The sequence below is a fragment of the Branchiostoma belcheri genome, unplaced genomic scaffold (assembly GCF_001625305.1).
Source record: "Branchiostoma belcheri isolate BF01 breed outbred unplaced genomic scaffold, Haploidv18h27 scaffold87, whole genome shotgun sequence".
Lineage (NCBI taxonomy): Eukaryota > Metazoa > Chordata > Leptocardii > Amphioxiformes > Branchiostomatidae > Branchiostoma > Branchiostoma belcheri.
In genome coordinates this window covers 81680-107972 of record NW_017804542.1, presented here as the reverse complement: position 1 = coordinate 107972, position 26293 = coordinate 81680, and the positions used below count along the sequence as shown (strand labels likewise).

At 43.9% G+C, this 26293-nt stretch overlaps 2 protein-coding genes across 2 annotated transcripts in view; both read right to left on the bottom strand.

Moving 5' to 3' along the window:
• Positions 1-1481: 1481 nt before the first annotated feature.
• LOC109487221 (dentin sialophosphoprotein-like) lies at positions 1482-2678 on the bottom strand. The gene has a single exon (XM_019791205.1). The coding sequence runs from the start codon at positions 2676-2678 to the stop codon at positions 1482-1484; it is 1197 nt and encodes a 398-aa protein (XP_019646764.1).
• Positions 2679-9826: 7148 nt separating this feature from the next.
• LOC109487219 (polycystic kidney disease protein 1-like 2) overlaps positions 9827-26293 on the bottom strand; it is a 35241-nt gene continuing 18774 nt past the window's right edge. Inside the window, exons 15-35 of the mRNA XM_019791204.1 lie at positions 25274-25480; positions 24708-24880; positions 23953-24071; positions 22458-22591; positions 21486-21722; positions 20692-20793; positions 20229-20407; positions 19550-19615; positions 18879-18986; positions 18427-18640; positions 17888-17993; positions 15692-15840; positions 15032-15119; positions 14326-14513; positions 14010-14084; positions 13404-13631; positions 12556-12697; positions 11977-12195; positions 11315-11440; positions 10732-10956; positions 9827-10620 (exon numbers count right to left, since the gene is read on the bottom strand). Of these exons, the coding sequence (XP_019646763.1) occupies positions 9827-10620; positions 10732-10956; positions 11315-11440; positions 11977-12195; positions 12556-12697; positions 13404-13631; positions 14010-14084; positions 14326-14513; positions 15032-15119; positions 15692-15840; positions 17888-17993; positions 18427-18640; positions 18879-18986; positions 19550-19615; positions 20229-20407; positions 20692-20793; positions 21486-21722; positions 22458-22591; positions 23953-24071; positions 24708-24880; positions 25274-25480 (3879 nt within the window). The remainder of the gene's footprint in view (positions 10621-10731; positions 10957-11314; positions 11441-11976; positions 12196-12555; positions 12698-13403; positions 13632-14009; positions 14085-14325; positions 14514-15031; positions 15120-15691; positions 15841-17887; positions 17994-18426; positions 18641-18878; positions 18987-19549; positions 19616-20228; positions 20408-20691; positions 20794-21485; positions 21723-22457; positions 22592-23952; positions 24072-24707; positions 24881-25273; positions 25481-26293) is intronic.

Below are 26293 nucleotides of genomic sequence, written 5' to 3'. Positions count from 1 at the left end.
TGGAGGACGGCACCCAGGCTACTGAAGCTCCACGACTAAAGAACTCAGTACATACGTACAGTGCCAGTTCATAAATTCCGCAAAAAGCCGGCTTGTTGTATACGTCGATATGTACTGCCGCAAATACACAATACCAGCTTTGTATTCCTGTGGTTTAGTACTATAGTAGCATTTTTATTTTTGGCCGGAATTTTTTATTCGCCCGCGCGCACTAGTTTGGAGTTCTTCAGAGGATGTCATCCAAAAAATTAAGACGGTGTGGCCTTATTCAAGAAGTTACATGCAATTTCCTGTCCTCTAAAATTTCCAACAAGTCCTGATAAATTCTAACTAAGGAAATCTAACGGATAAATTCCAAAATCTACTAGTACCTACAAACAAAAAAATGCATATTTTTAAGTCGTTTTGTTTGCCAATAGACCTATTAACAAATCTTCCCACAAATGGCACAAAATGCAAGAATATCTTCACATTTACAGACGAAATAATTTCAGCCTAAGTCAAGCAACTACCATTTTGAAACCTCCCCCATAAACTGAATCGTCCCGTCCGTTGACGTCACCATTGCCATGGAAACGGCACGTATCCAGACAATAAGCTCAGGAAGGTTGCTGAAGGAATACTTTTAAGTATAAGCTGTGGTGTTTTCTAAATCCACACCATTTGAGACAGCTCTGATTCCTCGTTGAACGCCAACTCGTACTTTGAATAGATCATAGTTAAACCATGCATCATTTTATAGCGTCCAGCAGTAGAGATGCAATACGTGACTAAAAACAACAGAACTATTTCTTTGAAGCCTTGTTGATGAGTCTACAAAGTGCGTCTGTGAAGGTTAGACATCCAGGTATATAATGAGATACACAACAAAACAGTTACTCAAGCAATAGCCTAGGGATAGATACAGAAAATACTAAGTTGTGAATTTAAAAGGCTTCTAGCAAAGACTCGGAATCGTCCCAACATAATTCTACCACCAAGAGCTTTCCCGTGGCAATAGACATAGCCTTGGTACTTTCTTTTGTTTTTTCCCTTCTTGTTTACGTTTTGCTACTTCTGTACTTTGTTTTTGTTATTTTGCTGTATCTCATTTATCACAAGAATTTGTGATGGTTTTCTTGAATTTCCACACATTTTGTTTCTTCAATTGGTTTCTTATAAGCACACACAGACTCATTCATTCATTCATTCATTCATTCATTCAGTATTGCTGTATATGCACAGAACATTCAATGTAATACACAACACAGAGCACTGTGGAATCATTTCTTAGCTCAAAGTGCAGCACTTTGTCTGAAAACAGTAATGGTATTGTGTTAATATGAATAAAGTTAGGTGACCAAAAGGGCTAAGATTTCTATCCAACACTAAGTAAAATTGGGACTTACCCAAATTTAGTGTGGATAGAAAGCTTAGCCCTTTTGGTCATAATGAAGTATACCAACACAGATGAACTTTCATGCTATAAATTTGTGTGCTTTCTACTCACTGCTGCTGCCACAGGACTCTTCGTCCTCTTCAATTGAGATTCGGCTCGAGGTCTTGTCCTCTGAGTTCTGGTCTTCCGTAGAGTTGGCGTCCTTCTTGTTCTTAAGCTTCAGGTCGTCGTCTGTGGCGCTCTTTTCCTCTTCTGCCTGTTCAGACGACTTCTCTTCTTCTATCATGTCTTCCTTCGTAGGGATGCCTTCCTTTGTGACATCTTCCATCTTGACGTTGTCCCCGTCTTCTTCGATGGGCTGCAGTTGTTTAAGTCCGTCGCTAGGAGCGCTGCTAGCTCCGTCTGCTATCTCTGACTGCCCATCGTGGCCGTACTTGACGCTGTCGGTGCCCAGTGAGTACTCCTTCTTGAGGTGCTTCATGTGGTACAGCGGGCTCTCCTCACAGTCTAGGAAAGCTTCTTCACGGATGGACCCCTCAATGATGCCGACGTCCTCGCCATTCGCTGCCGAAAGAGCGTCTTGTTTTTCGTCAAAGGCGCTCGGTTGGTCTTTTTCGATGCCTTCGCCAGTATGGTTGCCGCAGCCGAGAATTGGACTACCCGGAGGCCAGACGATATCGGTCTGTGTCTCTTTGTCAAGCCCGGTGTTACCTCTATCTTTCATACCGCCTAGAGGTGTTTCTTCTCCGTCTTGGGATGTTTTTGTGGCTGTCTTGTTGTTTTCGCTGTCTGGCGGTCCCTCTGAAGCCTTTTTCGAGCGGTTCCGATGTTCCTCTAAGTCGTGTTCTGGTGGACTTCCGTCCGGTGTATCGTACTCGTCGCTAGAGTCAGATTCACCGTTTCTACATTTGCCATTCACGCCTGGTGGTTGGTTCGGCTGATGATCTCCGTATTTCTGGCCCTCCGCCAGGCCATCGCTGTTTTCTGGGTTGTCCAATGCGTTATCCGTCGTTACAGCGGAGTGCTGTACAGCCGTGGGGAACGCGTGGTATATGTCATCTTCCCTTCTGTATTCTTCAGACCCGGAATGGGCCTCGTCACACCCAGAAGGGGACTTGTAAGACCCAAAATGGGCCTCGTAAGACCCCGAATGGGACCCGTACGACCCAGAATGAGACTCATAAGACCCAGGTTGGGACTCATAAGACCCGGTATCGTCCCCTGCGTAGCTCGCATTGTCTTGAAACTCGTCTTCTGTGACGATGGGGCACGCGCGGAACTCCATAGCGAAGAAATCCATGTTGGACAAACAAACCCACCGACCGGCGCCGGCGCCTGTTCGGTCTGCTGTGAGACCTCACACGCTTTCACCGCCTGTATTAAAGCTACGATTGTCTGTGTGACGCAGTTAGAGTCGGTAGATATAAGAAAATATATTTTGTTCTTTGATATGTGGGTGTGAAATGATATGTGTTTAATCTTAAATATTGATTAAGAAGGTGGACTTAAAAGGGGTCCTTCTAGAAAAGTCTTAGACTAATTAATTTGAAACCACGAGCGGTTGCGTAACGCCGCAGCTAGCTAAGCTCTGTGACCTTTTCGCTCCAGCAACTTTTGAATTTATTCATATAAACATATCTAGAGAGAGATATATACGTATATCTGTATCTGTACAGCCGGTATAACCGCCCGTCGGTGTAACACACCAGCTTCACAGGCACGCGGCGCGGCGGTAGCTGGCTACATTACATCAAACGACTTTGTCAGAGAGAAAGACGAAGCTCTGTTCCTTTGAAATTGCGAAACGATGTTTAACATTAAACATTGTCCCCAGAGATATTAATAATGCATTTTTACCATATGATCTATCACAGGTACCTAGGCAGTGTTCTCGCCAGGCCTTTTGAGTATAGGGTCCCCCTACGCTGTAATCTGGAAGCCTATGATGTGATTTGGACCCCTGTGCTGTCCTTTAACCAGCATAGGGGTATTTTTTTGGGAGAACCTTCATAAATCTTAAAAAATTATAAAAATAAAAGTATAGCTTTAGAATGAAGCTATAGCCTTAACTTCACAAAATCTGACCCTCAATAAACAAGAAATAGTGTCTCGGGGAAGTGAGTTTTAATTTTTTCTGTTCAATGCGCGACTTGCGCCGTGAAATTCGTCCTTCTGTATCTGACCCCTATGCTGGGAAAAAATCTTACTGAAAACCCTGCTAGGTATAGGCCGTTGAGGCCGCCCAGATTGTTTTGTATTCCTGTCACCAAGGTTTATATCCCTTTGTCGTACCCTCCGGCTAGCTCGACAGCCTTTTTTTAAAATCCCTATGATTCAGACACACTGATTCTGGGCAGCCCTGGTATGGTTGTACGTGCAGCCGAAATGACAGAGAAAATGATGCCCGTGTCATGGTGACAGTGTTTCCCCCTGCAAAATAGAAAATGTCCTGATCAATTGTTATACCTTATGTCAAAATCACCTAGATCCTAAATCTTGTTTTTCAGCTTTAGTACGATTTTTTTCGTCGCTTCCCTTCCAAAACGACCCGGTGGTACATACATATTCGGATTGTATTTGTCTGGTGCTGACGTCACGTAAAAAGTTAATTTAAATCCTCATGCGCCGGGCAGATCCTGTGCTGATTGGATGGCTCCATACATACTGCCGCTCGGGTTTAGCCAATCAGCGCGCTTGCTCAAATTTGAACAAGTGTTCCAATTACAGAAGGATAGAATACGCGCGGAACTAGTATTTGTGGCAGGGAAGCAACAAAAGGAGCGTACTAAAGCTAAGAAAATGCATCAAGGCTATATTGTGGTAATCCATTAATTTTGTAGCTCTTTATTTTTTAATTTTCATGTAATAAAAGACATTGTACCTAGAAATCACGGGTGTCCATCATTTTTGCCGCCAAGTCTCTTCTACGTCGCGACTCGGCTTTTGACTACATGAAGCAAGTCGGGGAAAGAGAACACGAGACAAGTTGAATTTTATCATTAATAACAGTACATGCCAAGCACCATGCAATTCAGATAGTACACACAGCCAGACAAACAAACTATTAACTCAGCCACCCAAAAACAACACTTCCGTACCCGGCAGTAACAATTTGGGGTCGTGTGGCGTAGCGACAGCGTGCTCGACTCGGAACCAAGAGGTCCCGGGTTCGAGTCCTGACATGCCACCGATCTTGTGCCCTTGGGAAAGGCACTTTACACGACTTTCCTCAATTAACTCAAGTGAAAATGAGTATAGTCCTGTCGTGTATTCGTCCTCTGCGTTGGCGGCGGCATAAAATAAGTTGATATAACTTGAGTGTGCCGTCACCATGTCTAGTCATGAAATGTTGGAATATAAGAAAAAAAATTAAGCAACTCACCTTGGCAAATGAACATACGCGGCCAGTCACAGCGAGAGATTATCCACCTGTTCCGTTTGGCTCTGGATAAATGGTCAGCTCTGATGTACTCCACGCAGTTTTTGTCACCTTTGTTGCGTAAAGGAGACGTCCAAGCGGCGTAGTCCCCCTTACGTAGAGGACTGCCATCGCTCCATACGAACACTCCCTCCCGGTCCCGATCCGTCAGCCCGATACGGACGTACCGTCTTGCCGTTACCTTTGTCTTCAGCCCGATCAGGAATCGGTCCGTAGCGCGGTCTCGTGGCGTGGCTAGGATGCCGCCGTCTTTCTTACATATCTCCACGGACGTCTCGTAACTTTCATATTTTGCGAATACTTTGAAACAGTTGGCTTGGAAAAGTTTGTAACCCGAAGGGCATGGACCATCGGTGGTCGTAACGACAGTCGTCGGTACCATAGTTGTACTGGCATGCGAGGTTGTAATTGTAGTTGTTGGTACCATAGTTGTACTGGCAGGAGAGGTCACCATCGCAGTCGTCAGTACCATAGTTTTCATGGTGGCAGTTTTTGGTGCTAAGGTAGAAGTTTTCCTGGCAATTGTCGGTGCAATGGTAGAAGTTTTCACTGCAGTTGTCGGGACCATGGTAGAAGTTTTCATGGCAGTTGTCGGTGCCATGGTAGAAGTTTTCATGGCGGTTGTCGGTGCAATGGTAGAAGTTTTCATGGCAGTTGTTGGGACCATGGTAGAAGTTTTCATGGGAGTTGTCGGTGCCATGGTAGAAGTTTTCATGGCAGTTGTTGGGGCCATGGTAGAAGTTTTCATGGCAGTTGTCGGGACCATGGTAGAAGTTTTCATGGCAGTTGTCGGGACCATGGTAGAAGTTTTCATGGCAGAAGTTTCCATTGCAGTTGTCGGGACCATGGTAGAAGTTTCCATGGCAGTTGCCGGGGCCATGGTAGAAGTTTTCATGGCAGAAGTTTTCATGGCAGTTTTCGGGGCCATGGCAGAAGTTTTCATGGCAGTTGTAGGTGCCATGGTAGAAGTTTTCATGGCAGTTGTCGGGACCATAGTAGAAGTTTTCATGGCAGTTTTCGGGGCCGTGGTAGACGTTTTCATGACAGTTGTTGGGGCAATGGTAGAAGTTTTCATGGCAGTTGCCGATGCCATGGTAGAAGTTTTCATGAAAGTTGTCGGGGCCATGGTAGAAGATTTCATGGTATTTGTCGGTACCATGGTTGAAGTTTTCATGGCCGTTGTCGGTGCAATGGTAGAGGTTTTCATGGCAGTCGTCTGTGCCATGGTAGAAGTTTTCATGGCAGTTGTCGGGACCATGGTAAAAGTTTTCATGGCCTTTGTCGGTGCCATGGTAGAAGTTTTCATGGCAGTTATCGGTGCCATGGTAGAGGTTTTCATGGCAGTTGTCGGTGCCATGGTAGAAGTTTTCATGGCAGTTGTTGGGGCCATGGTAGAAGTTTTCATGGCAGTTTTTTGGACCATGGTAGAAGTTTTCATGGCAGTTGTCGGGACCATGGTAGAAGTTTTCATGGCCGTTGTTGGTGCAATGGTAGAAGTTTTCATGGCCGTGGTTGATGCAATGGCGGTAGAGGTTTTCATGGCAGTTGTCGGCGCCACAGTAAAAGTGCTTATAGAAGCAAAGGTAATCTTCGTGGTAGTTGCCAGCGCCATTGTAGAAGTGCTCGTAAAAGCAGAAGGGATTTTCGTTGCAGCAGCCATTGTGGAAGTCTGTTCTTTTCTCGGTGTAGCAGAGTGAAGGCCGCTATGGCGAGAACCGCTGTTCTTGTCGTGCGAACCACTCAGACACATGACAAGCAAGACTCCCGCCGTCACTACCGTTGCCATGACAACGCACAGAATGAAGACACAGAACACCGGCTCCGGGCAACGCAAGGTTTCTGGACATGTTCTCTTACAGTCAGCATCTCCCTCGGGGCTGTTATCCTCCTTAGAAAGGGGATCTAGAAACAAACAAAAATGTCTTGTACTTAAACCTTTACTGGTGAATTTATGTTTCCAGTTTCCCACACTAGCCTTTTTTTGGAGGGGGGGACTGATAGCAAGGCTATACAAATTCAGATCTGACATCTGCATGTGAATTTGAAGCCCTCTGAAACTGATGCATTTTCTTAATTTTCTTTGAGGAACTAGGGTGAAATGCCGCAAGCTAGGGAGGGGTGACACAGACTGTATTTTTATCAGGACTGAAATTTGAAAACATAACGGTTTTTTCTAGGCATTAGGTATGATTTCTGTATAATTGCATTTTACTCACCTATGTTGCTGCAGGTCACTTCATCTTTTTGAGGCCAAATTCGATAGGAAGCCTTTTTCTTCCAGGTTCTCGTTTTCAATCGTGTAGACCGTATCTCCGCTGGTTTGACAGTGTTTGTAGTCGTCTTTTGGGCAGCCTTTTCAGCAAACTCTGAGTCTTTACCGTCGGATAGAGTCAGAAACGACTGGCCTGCCATCTGATTCTTTGTTGAAAATATGGAGCTGACGCTTCGTAGCGGCCGGTTTGGACGGTCTAGTTTTGCCGCCTCGCGGAAGGATACCTCAGTAGTGATAACGTCTTGTTTTTGCTTTATGGATGGAAGAGGATCTTTCTTTGGGAGATCGGACCAGTAGGAGATGTCGTCCATGTAGCCAGTAGAATGTCCAGCAGCATCACAGTCTTTATGTTTACCTTCTCGGGCATTTCCTGGACCTCTTGGTGGATGCTTTTCTTGCTTTGCGCAGTTTACGCTCTTGAAATCACCGTGACTCGCGTGGTGATCCGTTTTCACAGCCAAAGGCTCTGTGGTTATTTCAAATGTACAGTCGTCCAGGCGGTTATCTGCTGCAACACAGTAGGAATCATAGCAACTGTTGTGGCCTCTTGGAGACATCGCGAAGTTTTCGTAGCCATTTTCCACGGCAATGGTCGGAGAAACACGGCAGTTCTCAGTAGAAAAATCCATTTTTTACCGATAAAACAGGCTCTAGCGCCTCGCCACTCTGTCATGAGATCTCACACCGAGAGGCAGAGAAATCCTACCGCGAAAGAAGCTGGGTTTTGAACAACACCCATTAAAGGTCAATTTGAACAGTCGTCTTAGGATGTCGAGAAGCAACGCCTACACTACAGAGCAGCCGGCAAAGTTCAATTTATCCAGATAAGAAGGTTGACTTTCTCTGGGTAGATCTGATTTAACACGTTGTTTACTGGTAAAATAGGTCTACATGAGCACAGCTGTCCTTGGTTCTGAATGCCATCCATTTAGTCAATGGCTACTGCCGTGGTTGGGGGAGGGAGATCGGGTTTAACGGCCTTTCTTATTCGGAATGTTTTTTATGTTTGATATTTATCTGTAACATTAGCATTATTTCATTTATTGGTGTGTGGCCTACGCCGCATGTGGTGTTGCTAACTCATGGCTGGCCGGTGGCGATTCATAAAAAACGCCAGGATATGCCGGCTTGTCGTATACTTCGCTATGACCTGCCGCAAATACACAATATCAGCTTTGTTTTTCTCTGGTTTAGTAGCATTTTCATTTTTGGCCACATTTTTTTTAATTCGCCCGCGCGCACTAGTTTGGGGGTCTTCAGAGGATGTCAACAATAAGATTAAGTCGGTGTGGCCTTTGGTGTTTCTACATAGTTTCTGCTGCGGGAAAAGTCAGGTAACTCGCGCCAATGCACTGTAGAGAAGTGAGCGGCTTGGTTTAGTTTCTTTCCGTACTGAAGTTTGAGTCCATTTAGCCGGATTTACCTTAGGGCAATGAATGTATTGGATCTGTGGTGGGGTGGACTGTATGATGTAATTTAATCGGGTAGTACACACACTCTCAGGCTTGACTCTCAATCATCTGTCAAAATCACCGCCCACCCACTACGCAATAAGGATAGGACTACCATAGACATACCAACCTTAACTCAGCTTATATGGATCAGAACCAAACGAAATCAACAAAGGAAAGTAATGATATGGATCAAGAATTTATTTGAACATATAAAGAAACAAACGAGATCTTTTCAGACTGACGTAAACTTAAAAACGTCAGTATTGTATGATTAATATACAAATGTCATTATTTCAATAAGTGAAACTTCCTAATCATGTATATGTATTATGTACAGCTAACTTATGAAATGAAAATAATACATATTGACCCCAAAATATGAAAATAGGGACGTTACTTGCATTATTAATCATGCATATTTTAACATCAGTTTTCTGTCGTTACTTTTCTTAATAATTGATAATTAAAAAAATATAGCAATCGCTATTTGCCCACCGTATATAGATAACAGTGATATCGGAGGACACAAGCATTAATATGCTAAACAATAACATGGTAATATGTATGTAGACTAGGTAAGTACACGCATTTAATACAGTTCATTAGATTTATTCTATGCTATGACACCTGCGCTCTGGATTTTTAGTCATTCCTGGTTTTGTTTGACCTCAAATCGCCCTGCTGGCTGCCTTTCATTGATGTCATAAGCGAAAAAGTCGTGGGCAGACAAAATATAACAAGACGCAGGTTATATGATTGAAGTCCTATAACAAATCCAACTAGAAAGGAAACGTTTAGAACGCAAATGCATTATGCTTACCATGGTAAACAAAGTATATATAATGCTCTGTTCATTCTTACTCAAACATATCCATGTAAATGTTGACAAGCCTCTCCAACACTATGCTACATAATGTAACCCAACACCACAGGGTGTCTGCTACAGCACTAGTTACCATGGTAAAAGCGGTCTGGCCCAGGTCTTATGTGTTTGAAGGAAGAAGAAACTGAGAAAAAGTAATATGCTTTCCTTCTGTGAAGGTAAACATAAAATCGCATAGTCCTGTCCTGATAAATCGATAAACGTAGAGCGAACGTTTGCACAATGTTCTGAGACCAAAGCTACCATTCCGTGTTTCGTCCAACTTTGTGTTTGTGTTTTAAACACAATGGAACGAAAGCATTATGGAAACAAAATCCCGCAGCATTCTTTTACTAACTATAATATTTTTGCATCAGATATTGCTAGGTTGAATGGCATAATTTAAGACAAAACTCTCATTTCATCTTTCATCTAAGTCATCAAAAGCTGTCCTCAGCCTCTTTATCACATTTACTTTCAGCTCTGCATATCCAGGCCCCATCATAGTAGTGTTTTCAACACTGGCTTCTCTTGCCTTGTTTCTTGGTTTTAGTTTTTGCATTTGATATTTGAAAAACCCTTTCAGGTCATTGTCAGTACTTTCTAACTGCTCATCTTCCTTTGCGATATGATAAGACTCGTCGATGATGGCCACAAAGAAACCGATCAAACAGATATTGAAGACAAGGACGAACAGAAACAGAACAAAAACGCCCAGATTTCCAGTCGTGGTGGAGATTTCGGCAAAGTTCAGATCACCGGCTATGATGGTCACCAAGGCCTCGAAGGTCCGAGCGAAGGAACTGTAGGAGCGCATGCGCAGGCCGAAGGTGAGATGCATGAGAATGGCGAAGGCGAAGAAGTAGAGAAAGAACATGACTGAGAATCCCGAGAGCGGGCGGACGCTGAGTCGGAGGGTGTGGGTGAGGAGAGACGCGCGATGGCTGAACCGCAGCAGGTGGGTCATCTTCAAGGTCACGCTGCACAGCAGAGCGGCGACGACGTAAGTGTAGACCCCGTCCCAGAAGGCAGCGCGCCGGTAGTTCACGAAGTTTCCCGCGAGACCAGTGACGTCATCGCCAGCCACCTCTTCCAGAACTGCCTCGGAGTAGAAGAAGGTGGCGACCGCCGCCAGGGACTGGAGGATGATGATCACCTCCACCCAGTTCCAGAAGTCCATGAGGTACAGGGCTCCGCTGTTGTAAGCTTTCCTTACTGTGTTTGGGTCAGATACAAGAGAAATATGAGGCATTCAATGAAGTTACATATCCAACATCACTGGAACATAACTCAACCAATGTCTCTACAGGCTAAAAGAATACGAACCTTCTCTGATGGCGAAGACCAAAGTGAAGACGGCGAGCGCGGAGATGTAGACGAGCGCCATCCAGACGTCCCAGGCGCCGTGGAAGCGGTAGAGGCGGACGGTGTGGACCTCCCAGCGGGGGAAGGCGGCCCCGACACCCGGGAACTCCACCAGTAGAGTCACGATGGAGAACAGGTTCGCGTCGGGCGAGTACAGCGTCACGTCCGTGAACACGGCTCGGGTGGCTGAAGTAAGATAGTTTTAAAAATCGCTGAGGACGCATGCTTATTGTGGGAGGGGGATAGTGTATGGTACTAGAGAGCTGTGAACTTTACCAGAAGAGGTGGTCTGAGGAGTCATAACTTTATATTTGGCCCCACTAGTAATAACCAGAAGTAATCTAAGATACAAACAACAAATTGTTTTCTGTCAGCGATATTGCATTTTTTTTAGTTTTCTTTTTTAAAACACATTTTGTTTCCTGACTAGACGATCATGTCAACGATTAGACGATAACAAGCGCCGGTCCTCATTTGCAATGCGCCATGACATCAGTTTAAACATACTTGTATTGTATTGCATAGTTTTTACATAGATAAACACCTCTGTCGATCCAGCCATGGTTCTTCAGATCTCGCAGTGTTGCCAGGGTCTGTGTTGAGTTGTGGGACGTGTCGGCGACATAGCCTCCGCCGAAATACACGTTGTGCTCTCCCGCATAGGGCAACTCTGGAACATTACACATTCAAATATTCGTAGACGAAAAGAATATATATGCAATGTATAGTTTATCACAAAAAAAGAGTAAAAAAAAAAGAGTTTGCGCCAAAAAAATTTTGACGATCACCTTGAACCCTCCATGCAGAGGCTTAGGCTTCGGCTTATTTGTGGCGTGTCTTTGGGCGTATTTTTTTTCACCTGCCAGCCCTCGAATGACGTATTGGACCCAGTCTGCCGATGATACTGCCTTGACAATCTTATACTGTCTTGTCAATTTAAAACTGTATAACAGACACTAGAAGATAGCCTCCTGTGCAGGCCTCCGGGCGGATGGGAGTTTTGATACTGCGTTTTGTAGAATTTTTAACTCGTTCTTTTGCCGGCCATCCTACAACCAGCCGCCCAGAGAAGGTTTGTACCCGCCTTGTACCAGGCTGGTCGGCAAAAGAACGCGTAAAAATTCTACAAAACGCAGTATCAAACCTCCCATCAGCCCGGAGGCCTGCACAGGAGGCTAACTAAAAGAAAGATAGGAGATTATGTACCCTGTAGATCTTCAGACGCCCGGAACCGCCATGGGCTTGTGCTGTTCCCGTCTGCCGTCCCTGCGGTGCCGTTGGTCCCGTTGAGAGCGCTGATGTTGACTGCAGGCAGCGGCAGCCACCCTTCTCCGTACCGCCCCTCGTCCTGACTGAAGAAATCATAGCGTCTGCCGCACCCTGATGTCTGGTTTGCTGGGGACACTGTCGTCAGGCAGTCAGGATCTAAAGCATATATGAATGAATGAATGAATGAATGAATGAATGAATGAATGAATGAATGAATGAATGAATGAATGAATGAATGAATGAATGAATGAATGAATGAATGAATGAATGAATGAATGAATGAATGAATGAATGAATGAATGAAATTTTATTATCGTGTCTTGTGTAAGTACAGAAGTAGTTGTATATATGTCAGGTTAGAGATTCTACCGGTAAAGATCCCACATTCTTGTAACTAGACAAACGGGAAAAGATACAGAACCAATCTTCAAGATTCTGCACGAACAACTATGAAAGGGGTGCCAGTGTAACGGACATGAAAAGAAATCTACAGTGAGAGAAAAAATCCCCACCCACCCATCTTGACTCTGGCCTGGCGGAGCCGTATCGGTCCTACACGGTAAACGGGCGGGTCCGGGCCAGCCGCAGGGGCGTCTGGGTAAAGACTCGGGACGGCTGCGTCCTCCAGCCAGGTCCAGTAGGACTCCGAATCACTCACCTAACGTGGCGGTAGTGACAATATATACAAGAGACTAGAAATGTTAGCCTCTGCTTTAAAAATGTTACCTTTCCATAGCCTCTACCAGGCTTCGGGAGGCGGCTGGAAAGAGTAGAGATCGGCCAAATAGAGAGATAACATGCCATTGGTTGGTCTGCTGTGAGAGATCAGTTTCGCGAGCAACAAACTGTTCTCTCCCAGCAGACAAACTCCCCTGGCATGCTATCTCTCTATTTGGCCGATTTCTACTCTTTCCAGCCGCCTCCCGAAGCCTGGTATAGAGGCTATGGAAAGGTAACATTTTCAAAGCAAATGCATAATGTTTACCTTTGCATATGGTCTGCTCTTTTAATTCTTACTCAAAACACATTGATGATATATATGGTGACAGGAGTCTAAATACCTCCTACTGTAAAATTCCAACTTTATGTAACCCAATACCAGTTACCATGGTGACAGACGGTCTGGTTCAGGTCATTGACCCTGTCACAGGTCAGTGTTTGGAACGGAAGAAGAAACAGAGCAAAAACATTATGTTTTTGCTCTGTTTCGTCTTCGGTCAATTCATGAACGAAGGCTAAGAAACGTAATAAGCATAATGACCATATATTGGAGTTAGGTACTTAACTTGCAGAGTACATGCTTTGTTATACAGTCTGGGTGTTACAGGACAGGTTATTGACAGGAAATGTTGCTTCATATTAACCTCTTCGAAAGACATTTCCTCGCCGTGCACAACGAGCCGCTGCACCTCGTTGGACATGTGAAAGGCCATGTGGTTCTTCTGTCCGTACGCAGCCAGCATCACCACGCCAAGGAACAGCGCGTACACAGACACTTCCTTCAGGATTGTCCTGAGTTTCCTCCGGCGGACGGCCACCATCCGGGCCTGGGCCAGATCCGGGGAGCCGGGGAGGGCAGGGGTAGGTGTGCTCTGGACGGAGAGGCAAATGCACCGAGGGTATTGTGAAAAGTCTTCTGTACTTTTCTTTGTTAACCATTAAATCCTTTTATTCGCTATAGGCAGTTTCCAGTCGAGCCCCCTGTTCTATTTCGAACATGCCGAACCTCCTGTTCTATTTCGAACACGTCGAACCCCCTGTTCTATTTTGAACATGCAGAACTTCCTGTTCTATTTCGAACATGTTGAGCCCCCTGGCCCGGTTCTCTTTCGAACATCTCCGTCAAAATCTGCCAACACCGCCAGAATGTCGTTTCGAATAAAATGGTGTTCCATCAGGAACGGTCCCCCGTCCATTGTACCATCATATGATTTTACAGCATTTATCTTTGGTGGTGGATACAAACTTACCTGCTTTTGCTCTTTAGCAATGTCCTCGCATTGCTTTAGATCGCATCTCTTCCCTTCCTCCCGTTTATCTGCTTTCTGTAAAAATATAAAGGTAACTTTTTCAAAGCAGCACATAACCAGCCATTCCAACTCTGTCCTGCCACTCGCTACATCATGTAACCTAACACCACAGTGTGTCTACTACATCACCAGTTGATATTGTGACAGTCGTCTAGTTTAGGTCATTGACCTTATGTTTTTGAAGAAAAAGACGAAAGAGAGCAAAAACAATATTGCGAAACTAATATAAAGTAATATGAAAACAAAAAAAAAATACCTTGTAAAAGACGGCGAACAGCGCTGCCATGGCGAGGATCTTGACCGGCTGGATGAGGATGAGGTCAGACAGGAATGACGTCAGGAAGATGAGCAGCCAAGCCTCCGTCTTCTCCCGCCCGAACTCAAACGAGTAGAGCATCACGAAGAACGCAGCCGTGTTGGTGGTCACGAACACCAGGAGGAACCCTGGATTTTTACATATTTACAGTCAAACTTAGGGACAGCAATTACCAGAATAGGTCCTAACGATAAGGCCAGCCTCCACAGGCTTCAGAAGCGGCTGGAAAGAGTAGAAATTGCTCAAATAGACAGATAACATGCCAGGGGAGTTGGTCTGCCCGAACTCAAACGAACGCGTGTTGGTGGTCACGAACACCAGGAGGAACCCTGGAGAGTATGGCATTTACAGTAAAACTTAGAGATTGTCTGGAAAGAGTAGAACATAGCCAAACAGACAGATAACATGCCAGGGTAGGTAACAAATAACAAAATATGTTATTTACCAATATAGGCAAACCACCACGGCAGCAGTCCAGGTGTGGACTTTTCTGGATCCTCCAGTACAGCGTATTTCTCATTCACCTCTGTAATTATCAAATTAGTAAATTAGTAAAAAAAGTAAGACAATTAGGGTAAAACACTAAAGAGTTTTAAGGTATGACAATTAAGGAACTAGTAAGGCATTTAAGAGTTAAACATAAAACCTTGAGACTTGGCCTGTCCTGGAGAAGTCATTTGAGTGACTTGGTCCCGTTTGATGTGCTGTTGTGCACGGGCAGCTTCCTTCCGTACCTTTAACAATAAGAAACAAGTACGTAAGATGGTAAATATGTGTTTAGTGTCTAATATTACTCTCCAAAAATAAGTTTACGCTTCGGTTCATTTATGACGTGTTTCAAGCTTTTTCCATCGGGATATTTTTGTCCTGGATACTGACAGCCAATGATTCTGCCCAACCAATGATGCTACAATAAAATATCTGAGTGGGCTATTGGATAGTGCCTTGCCAGTTTGATACTGTCGTGCAGCCACCAAATATCTGCTTGGAGATAAGTTTTCTATATGTACTCTTCTTCATGACTTATAGCAATGACATGGCTACATCAATACTACTGTACTACCACTAACTGTTACTACTGTAATTCCTGATTTTTTTCACGGTACTTGTACACGTATGTTCACTGTTTTCCCTGTCACTTCTGTAACGTGAACTTATCATTACAGTTAACAAATAATTCCTGGACTTTCCTTTTCCTACACCTGTCGCCACAGTGAACATATAGTTCTATGAACATGTCCATTTTTCTCAGACCGTGAAATTTTCCTACCGTGAACATAAAGAATTACAGCCTTAGAATACACACCTGTTCAGGTAAGGAAGGCTCCACGTTCATCAGGTAAATCTGTGTGCTTGACAGTTCGGTGGAAGTTGGCTTGGTCTGTGAAGACCGCTTGGCACGTCGACGTCCGTCCGACTTGTCTTTTTGGATGTCACCAGAAGTAGCTAAAGTGCCTGCATCTACAAACGACATGTAGTAATACAACCAATGGAAGGTCTCTGGAATTTTTATCAATACTATTGTTGGTGGCATATAGTATCACTCATTCCTAAACGTATGGTTTATTGGTCAAAATTTACCCGCAATCGCAGCATTTTATAGCGCTGAATTGATGCAAAAAATATAACATAATACACATGATAGTCATATAACATATTTGCTCCACACACTTTTTGTGGAACTGTCGCAAGGGTCTGTGCGGCTGCCATTCGGCGCCACAAGGTTAAGGGGACCTCAATACGACTTTCCCCAACCGAAGTTAGGTACCCATTCACACCTGGGTGGAGGCTCGTCACTGAATGACATCCAGTAAATTTCTAGCGGGAACCAATCAGAGGGCTGCTGAATAATTTGAATAATTTATCAAGGCCCACGGACGCGGTTCTTTCACTTGTAAAGTAGCCAATTACCACCGAGCCAGTGGCACACGATGGGCGAAAACATGTATTTCACACCCATCGTACGTCGACATAAAGCGCTTATACATTACAAACAGAATTTTCGTAGGACTGCCATTACTTTAGTTTGCAGCATGTGTATTGAGAACGAGTATCTTCATAATTCTGCTGGCTGTTTGTAGAAGAACGGCACAATAAAACAGTTTTCAATACCAACACGACTTAGCAGATTACACGTAATGAAGCCCACTTTTTACGCAGATTGTAGCACTACGTAATGTTACACAAACTAACAGTAGATGTTTGTATTGATTTGGTTCTTATCCGTGACCCCTCCCCTCAACTTCGACCTTGTTGAAAAGCGGCCTTGCGCCGAACAAGCATTCGAAGGAAAATAAAGGCTTTGACTTGACTTGACTTGACTTGATGTTTTAAGGAATTCACAGAAATGACAATGATAGATAATGTAACGCATATACATTATACAGCACAAAATAAAGAGTAACAGTAATGTAGTCGTCTTTGGCCGGGTATGGCAAGTTATAGTACGGTATCGGTTCAATCTTTAACGGGTAAGTTGACAGCAACAAGCAAGATGCATAGGTTCTATTACTTTTGTAGCTCACTTGCGTCTAGATTTGGGACGAACCCATGTTACTTTTTCGCCGCAGTTTTTCATGTAGTGGTTACTTCGACAGCCTTTCCGCTGACGCAAACATACTAGTTTGAGGTTCCACAGTTCTTACAACGTTAGCGCTTGATCGAAGTGGTGTTTTCCAAGTTTGTTGGTCTGGTGATGTTGTCTTTGTTGGCTTGTTGTCTGTCATTTCCCTCCATTTTTGTGTTTGGCGGCCCGTCTTTGGTGGGTTGGGTTTGGTTCACAAATCTCGGCTTCGCTAAGATCCGGTCCTTCCCGTAGTAGTGGTCGCTCCATTAGCGCTAGTGCAGCCACATTTGAATGTGTACAGTCCCGTTTTGATTCGTTCATCAAAGTAGATTTTACTAAGGTATGACTTTACTAACTGATTGTGGAAGTACTAGTACTTAGTACTGATGTAAACAAGAAACAATATACGCGCTCTGGTTGAGTTCATGGCATTTACATGAAACAAGGTGCTAATAGCCGCTAGTCGGTGACGCGTCAGCAGCCCTATGATTGGTCCCCGCTAGAAATCTACTGGATGTCATATAGTGTACACGTGGGTGGAGTGAGGAAAGTCGTGTAAAGTGCCTTTCCCAAGGGCACAACGTCGGGCCGCATGTTCAGACATGTTCCGGGTACGACTCGGGATCGAACCCGGGTCTCGCCGTTTCATAGTCGAACGCTCTACCACTACGCCACCCGACGTAAACTTGGTATGTGGTCAGCCTTTTACTTGGTACCGATGTCATGAACTATACAAATGACCACAACAAGCTCAAATTTACTGAGTAAAGAATCAGACAGATTATTTATTTGTCCATGTAATTACCATATCTCTGTTTAATCATTTTGTGTAGATGGCGCCGTTAATGGAACTTGAGTTCGATGTCATCTTCTTTGTATTAATGCTTTTGCTGTTTTAATGATAATGAAAATAAGAATCAGACTCCACAAACGCACCCTTCTTGTGTGCTTTATCAGGCCGCGGTTTGACGCTGCGGAAAATCCAGATGATGACTGCGTTGATAGGAAACACCACCGCGGCGCTCTGCAGACCGATGACAATCTGTAGAACAAAAGAAGCAGAATATAACTGACCACAAGTATGTATATATCCAACTCCTGTACGTTTGGGACCGCATTTTCCCTGTAATTATGCATATGTGTAAGACATGTAAATATTGTACGTTTGGGAAAGCAATTCTGTAGCAGAAATCTACCTTGATCTTCCTTGTCCCAAGACCTGCCAAAAGACCAAATATTAACACAGTCCATGTTATGCTTAGTTATGCTAACCACACATATGCGGAAACACAGAAACACACACACACACACACACACACACACACACACACACACACACACAGACACACACACACCGACACAGACACACACACACACACACACACACACACATACACACACACACACACACACCGACAGACAAAAAAAAATACATTTTTCATAGGCCACGATCTGTCTCTAGACATTGTGTCTACCTGGGGCCAGGAAATCGGGATCTTGACGTCGAATCCAAAGATGTTGACGGGTTCCGGCTGGTCGAAGTCGTCTCCTCGGCCGAAGAACATAATGTTGGCCAGCATGGTGCACATGACGATGGACAGGCAGCAGGAGACCCGCTGGGTCCGCGTGAAGGGGCTGCTGGCAGGGCGGCCGTACACAGAGTACCAGATGTGCCCGTCTCTCAGGTCCCTGGGGTTCAATCAATCAATCAATCAATCAATCAATCAATCAATCAATCAATCAATCAATCAATCAATCAATCAATCAACAAAAAGTAGAATGCAGAAATATAAAAACTAAAAAAGTATAAAACTGTAAAATTAGATCACATGTACAAGCGACTATTTTGAAGCATTAAATGTATCACTGTATAGTCTATACTGAAGACCATCTCAGAAAAGTCTTAAAAAGAGATATATTTACATACTTTGTGGTTCTATCAGCGAACAGAGTGCTGAAGGCCACCAGTTGCTCGTCCTTGGCTGCAGGCAAAACCCGCTCTATTTTCCCATCGTCTTCATCAAACGCCAACCACCTGTTGTAAAGTAGCACAAGAGGCACATCACAATGTTGGATCATTGATTCAACATACAGTCGACATCGACAATTTGTAGGTAGTAGTCGTGTTTTTTTACCTTGCAAAAACAGTCACTGACCGATGAATGTTCTACAAACCCCTACAGCACTGGTGGTAGTATAGTAATTTTTAAAATGTAAATATATAATTTGTATGTATTAATGTAAACGGAAATATATAATTTGTATGCATTGACCTCTGACCTCTCTAACAATCTCTTACCTCATTACTTGGTGTACATAGAATAGGATAGGTTAAATAAGTAATTAGTTACAGGTTGTTGTATTTTATGTATAGCATTAAGCAAGTGTACGTCTGTGTTATAAGTCTGTAACATGTTTTTAAGACTCCAAGAAGAATAGTGAGTATAAGTGTATACTCACTAATGGAGATCATTCAAATAAACAAATAAACTGTTAATTTTACGGGACTGATGAGGACTGATAAAGTTCTTCAACGATATTTGTAACTTTTGCTTCTGAAAGCATCAGATATTGTCGGAGGTTTAAGCCGTGGCTTACCTGTTGCAGAGGAAAAAGTGCTGCTCTTCCAGCAGTAGATCGTCCACAATGATCCTGTCCAGAAACCTGCGATTGTAAAAAATAAAACACACGCACTACGTCACCACATACATGGAATGTAACAGTGCAAGGGAGGCCAAAAGCCTATGCTTGTATTAAGGCCACCATTTATCATAACAACTAAGATAAATCAATCGAAATTAAAAAAAAAAGAAACCATATACTTCGAAAACTTGCTAAGCAAATAATGTTCACCTTCACATGGGGATGGTCTAGCTTAACAAATTACTGCTCTGTTTATTATTACACAAACACATTCATATATACGGCGAACAGCCACTCCAAGTCTGCCCTGCTTCACAATGTAACGCAATACCAAGGGTTGTCTGCTACATCAGCAGTTACCATGGTGACGGACGTCTGGTCCAGGTCATTTACCTTTTATGTTAGGAGAAGAAGAGGAGGGAGAAACAGAGCAAAAACATTATGTTTTCCTTTTGAAAAAGTAAACACGATACACATACTGCTACAACTTGCATGTACATGTATATGAGTTAACTGTGGATACATGGGGAAGCTCGAAGGCGATGCAGGACAGAGACTACTGGGCAGCCATGGTGGTTCGGGTGGCAGAGGAGGGCTGGCACCCGACTTAAGTCAAGTAAGTAAGTCATTTTACCATGACGGCTCCTTGCCGGAGTTGTCGTGCCAGACCCGCACGTGGGTGAGCCAGCCCGGGTCGGTCTGGGTGCACAGAACAAACCCGGCCACGTTCCCCCGCTCAAACATGGCGGCGTAGGGCTGGTGCAGGAGGAACGGCCCGCACTCCCGGGCCGCCCCGTGAAGCGTGATGGACACCTACAGGCGAAGAAGTAAAGTGAAATGTAAACTAGAAAACCATTTGCCAAGTAAATGCAGATCGTTTTATCACACGGCCTAGCCTAAGAAACTACTGCTCTGTTTATTCTTACTCAAACGGATTCATGACAGACTCGTGACCAGCCCCTCAAACTTTGTCCCGCCACTTGCTACATAATGTAACCAAACACCGCAGGGTGTCGGCTACAGCACCAGATACCATGGTAACAGCCGTCTGGTCTAGGTCATTGACCTTTAATATTCATTTGTATGGAGAAGAACACCTTTGCTGTTGTCCCGGCATTAACTCTCGGCCCGGTGAAGACCCTCATGTAGTAACGAGGTTTGGGGTCTTCTGTGTCATCGAAGATTGCTGCCGTGGTGACCTAGAATAGAACAGTGTCCATCTATACGTTAGCCCATATGCTGCAAGAAATATATGTGCCAGATTGTTAACATTTTTAACATCAAAGCGAACGTAAACGTCACAAAATTGCTGGGGTCGTGTGGCGTAACGGGAGAGTGCTCAACTCGGAACCAAGAGGTCCGGTCCCGGCCCTCGAGAAAGGCACTTAGCAGGACTTTCCTCACTTCGCTCAGGTGAAAATGAGTAATGTATTGTCCCCTGTGTTGGTGGCAGCATAATATAAGTGGGAAAACGTGAGTGTGTTCCCACCACGCCTTGTGATTACATGTTGGAATGATAAAAGAAAAAGAAATTGTTGCCGTGGTGATCTGACGCAAACAACATCTATCCATACGGGCAACGTATATTTACAATATATTACGTAGTAACCATTGCCCTTTCTAGATGACAATCATTCATAAAAAAACACATCTAACAGCTATTCTATCTGCGTGACAGTGGATCACGCTTCTTTCCAATTGTAAACACAAGAGGCAGACGTACATGTACTGTTGTATTCAGAACCGTACTTTATCCAGAATCATGTTCAGGCACGATTCTGGGGCAAATCTACATTCTTGGATACGCGGAGACTATCCAGAACCGTACCTGACCCTAACCCATTCCGGCAAATAACTAGAGAGGCACTGTTCTGCCCGGTACAACACGTACCTTCCCGAGGTCCTTGGCGTCGTTTTTCCGTGTCCAGGGCACGCACAGGGCGATGTAGAAGGAGAACAGCACGCAGCACGTCATGATGCCCACCGGGTTCTGGATCAGGTTCTTCAGCAGGAGGAACCCTTTCAGCGCGCGCTCGAAGTTTATCTCGTTCGGAGCCACCAGGCCGGAAAACTTGGTCAGGTGGTCACAGAGGCAGTGGAGGTGGGTCCGACTCGTCAGTGGTCCAACCTGCGGAATTCAAGATACGAGTAGCATCAATGGAGTCGGCCATGGAGCTATGATAATTCACATTTATTTGCATAATCTCATCTCCACTATCTCCTAGTTTTAATTCTTTAACCGTTGACGATCCACAGATGACCAGACAACCATTTTTCGCCACCCTTAATATAATGGCCTTCTCAATTTTCACTCATGGCAGTCATGCTGATTCATTCTCTGATATCATCCTGCCATTTTGCCCTTGCCTACCCCTCTCTCTTCTTCTTGCATACTATATTAGACGAAATTAGTACACGAAGTTTCTTCATGCCAATTTAACGTCACTGATCCTGCCCAGTGCTTTTAACACTTGACAGGATATTCACTTTGAGATATCATTAGTCTATACGCCAAAAAGTAGTTACTCAAGCAACTGGATATGATTTTGGAAACGGTCAGACGTTTCAGCTAGTAGTCCCACTTGCTTTCGTCAGTGACTGAGAGACCAGAGGGGAAATGCAGGTTTATAAGCACAAACTATTTACTGATACACAGTGGTCTCACAGTCACTGACGAAAGCTAGTGGATACTAACTGAAACGTCTGACCCTTTTCAAAATCATATCCAGTTGCTTGAGAAACTGCTTTCTGGCGTATCTTATTACATGTACCTGGATGTCTTACCTTCATTGACGTATCATTAGTCTAGTATGTTACTAGGTGAGCGAACGATATTCCAAACGTACATTACAATGTACCCTACCTCGCAACCCCTCCGGCTCCAGAAATGACGCTTCTCGTCGAAGAAGACACATTCTACCGGTTCAATGTAGACTCCAAGCGGCACCGATGAACCGCCTTCGTCATCGTTTCCCTCTATTTCTGCACGCTTAATTCCTATTAAAGGGGCATTATGTAACGTTTTGATAATACAAAAAGTATATTTTCCAGTCTTTTCTTTACATAGTAATTTGACTTAACCCTTTAGCACTCCAGAACAATATTCAGCAATAGAAAATACAACATCCTTACATACAAGTAATGAGATACAAGAAAACTGTTACTTTAGCAACTAAAAAACTTAAAAAACTATGAATTAACTAGAAAGGCCAATATTTGCTTAGGAGCAAATACAGCGATGGCTTCACCACATTTTACGACATGGTAGGGAAAGAATGAGAAACACAAGGGAAAACAATGATTTACATTGATATAACTATAATATGAAGTAACATACAACTAAAACAACAGTTGGATAGCTATTCCCTACATTATTGGTTAGGATTTTTAATTGCATAATGCAAACTGTTGATTTTCAAAATAAAAAAAAACGTTCATGCCCCGCATTCCAATGCTGGAGCAGGAAAGCTTGAAATACCTACCAAAACACTTGAATACAGACATACTGTCAGTATGAAAATGCTCTGTGCAGGTGTTAATCAAGTTAAATCCCAACAGCCAATCAGCAAGAAATGCTCTGTGCAGGTGGAAATGCTCTGTGCAAGTGTTAATCAAGTTAAATCCCAACAGCCAATCAGCAAGAAGAATAGAGGAAAGCTGCATGCCTATTGGTTGATGCCCTGCATTCCATTGTGGTGACTCATGCCCAAACGTGGTACACAGCACAGTAATACATTTGCTATAACACAGCCAAAAAGCTCAAATAAAACCATTCTAAAAGCCTGTATCACCAAAATTTAAAAAACGCCTGGGGGTATTTGCCCACTGTACCTCCATACCAAATTTCAGGTCCTTAGGCCCCAAAATGAAGAAGCTGAATCCATTTAAAAAATGGCAGGAGAAGAAGAAGGAGGAGAAGAAACATCAGAAAAAGCAATATGGTTTCACCACACCACTTCGTGGTGTGGTGAAGCCATAAAAAAATGAATTGATATGTTATTGTTTCCCATCCAAACGCTCCCGATTCCTTTAATACCTTAGCCTCCATATCTTGCCAAAAACTGGTCTTCAGGGTCTTTGGCAGCTTTTATGTGCTATTTTCTGACTGCTTATAGACAACATAGCCGGCCTGGTTGAATTACCCCCGTTTTTAGAACTGTGCTAATCAGAAAACAGCCGAAGACCACCAAACCCCCAGTTCTATAAGCCCGCTACGGAGGCTAATCAGAAAACAGCCGAAGACCACCAAACCCCCAGTTCTATAAGCCTGCTACGGAGGCTATTAATACCTTAACGATGCTGTAAGTTCTAAAAAAAGAATTAAAGACATAATCGAATGAAAAGAATGATCCTCCCACCGAGGTACCAGTTGGTGTCATTGCCGCCCCACGTGACCGGATCTACGTCACCGAGACGCATGCGCCAGCTGTACGGATCTGACGTCACCGTGACGTTCTCAGCCAGGTCAAGCGAATAGCTGGGAGAAAAAAGAAAGTTTGGACTTGAGTACGGTTCCACTTGTCGCTATTGTTGACTTCCGTTGTCTGTATTATTTCATGGTTCAAGGTCTGAATCATATTGTACTATATACTCTTTCTCGATACTTTGTTTCATGTTACAATCAGCACTCGGCCATATGCTAGAAAGGTAACATTTAATCTCCAAGCAGATCCCTCTCGGTGGCAAAAAGACAGTATCAAATTAGCCAGGCAGTATCCATTAGCCAGAGAAGGTCCGCGGCCACCGACGGTTGGTGGGGGTCAGGACAAAAAAAAACGGCCAAAAAAAAGCTAACGATCATTCCCCCACAACCTCTGCTTGGAGAGTAATATTCGTAAAGCAAATGCATAATGTTTACTTTGCATATGGTCTGCTCTGTTAATTCTTACTGAAACAAATTTTAATACATATGGTGCCAGGAGTCCAAATCCCTCCTGCTATAAAATTGCAACATGATGTAACCCAACACCAGTTACCATGGTGAGAGACGTCTGGTTTCTGGCCATTGACCTTTGGTGTTCGGAACGAAAGAGGAAACAGAGCAAAAACAATATGTTCTCCTTCGTTGAACAAAATAACGCAAATAAAACGTGCGTATTACCGTACCACCTACCTCATGTTAGCAGGAACTGGAAGTGTAGTGGTCAGGTCGAACTGAGAGGCGTTAGGTTTGATGCCGTACGCCAGGTACAGGGTGAAGGCTGGGGACACCAGGGGGTCCCGGGGAGCCAGGAAGATGTACATGTCGGGCGGGTCGATGGAGCTGTTGTACTTAAACGGGACGTACTGAAAGGGAAACCGTACTTTCAGAATCAAAATTGGAGATAAACCCAAGGAACTTAAATGATTCGTTTGGCATAAAATGAAGAGTCTATTATTCGCCATACCATACGCTGTGTGTTTAGTCATTGTTTCAACCTTTATGACTACGTAGATTTCATAATGAAGGAAACTTTTTTGCCAAACTTTTTTTATTCGCACACTCGCGTCAGTTTTGGGGTTCCCAGAGGATGCCATCCATATAATCAAATCAACATGGCCTTAGTTGCCTCTAAAACATATTCTTTGGTTAACCATACCAAGAAAAATATTTGGCTTGAACAATACAACTACTGTATGATCCATGGACTTACCTAGCTGAAGACAAAAACAAAACTATGAACATGATAATGTGTTTACCACAATTTCTGCAACGTCGTCAAACTCCATCGCTGCCGCAGACTGGTTGTGCCTGAGGATAGAAAACTCTACGGGTTCCTCCAGGCCGGAAATCCCCTTCCTCTCCAAGGCGTCGGTGAAGTGCAGCCCCCCTATCCCGACCTTCAGGTCCCGGCGGCTGAAGTTGGTGGCGTACTCGAAAGGGTTCCTCCATCGGCTGTGGAAAACCTGAGGGGGTCCACCGGTGAAAAAAATTCATCAGGTTGGTGAATGGTTAAATAGCAAAGTTCTTTATTTGCAAACACTTGTGAATCGACGTGTCGATGATTGTCTGTCATCTTCATCTTTTTTTTATTCTAACATGTAATCACCAGACGTGGTGACGGCACAATCTAGTTATATCAACTTATATTAATGCCGCCACCAACACATGGGACAAATACATGACAGGACAATACTCATTTTCACTTGAGCGAAGTGGGGAAAGTCGTGTAAAGTGCCTTTCCCAAGGGCACAAGATCGGTGGCATGTCAGGATTCAAACCCGGGACCTCTAGGTTCCGAGTCGCGCACTCTGCCGCTACACCACACGACCGCACCTGGGAAAGTATGGCTGGTTCACTGTGCACTGGGACTGCACTATTAGCAGTGACACCTAGCTCCACTGCACAGTGAATCAGTCATAATTGCCCTGATGAAGATGACTGACGGTCATCGAAATTTCGGCTCTTGTTAACAAGTGGTTTTGGCTTTTACTACGGAGTTTCAAATGAACATCATGTGATACGCCAAAAACAGTTACTCAAGCAATTGGATATGATTTTGGAAACGGTCAGATGTATCAGGTAGTGTCAATAAGTTAAGACAAATTTTTGAGAAGTCCAAAATGAAATACAAGATAGACAAGTCAAGACAAGGATGATGCAGATAAGTCAAAGAGCTCCTATTATTTGATATGTACCATTATGTGAAGTAGTTTAAAAAAACGTATGTATTGGAATGCAAAACGTCTAACAGACTAAGTATATATATATATATATAT

Coding starts and splice junctions, on each gene's coding strand:
- LOC109487221 (XM_019791205.1), bottom strand. CDS start 2,678: ATGGATTTCTTCGCTATGGAGTTCCGCGCGTGCCCCATCGTCACAGAA.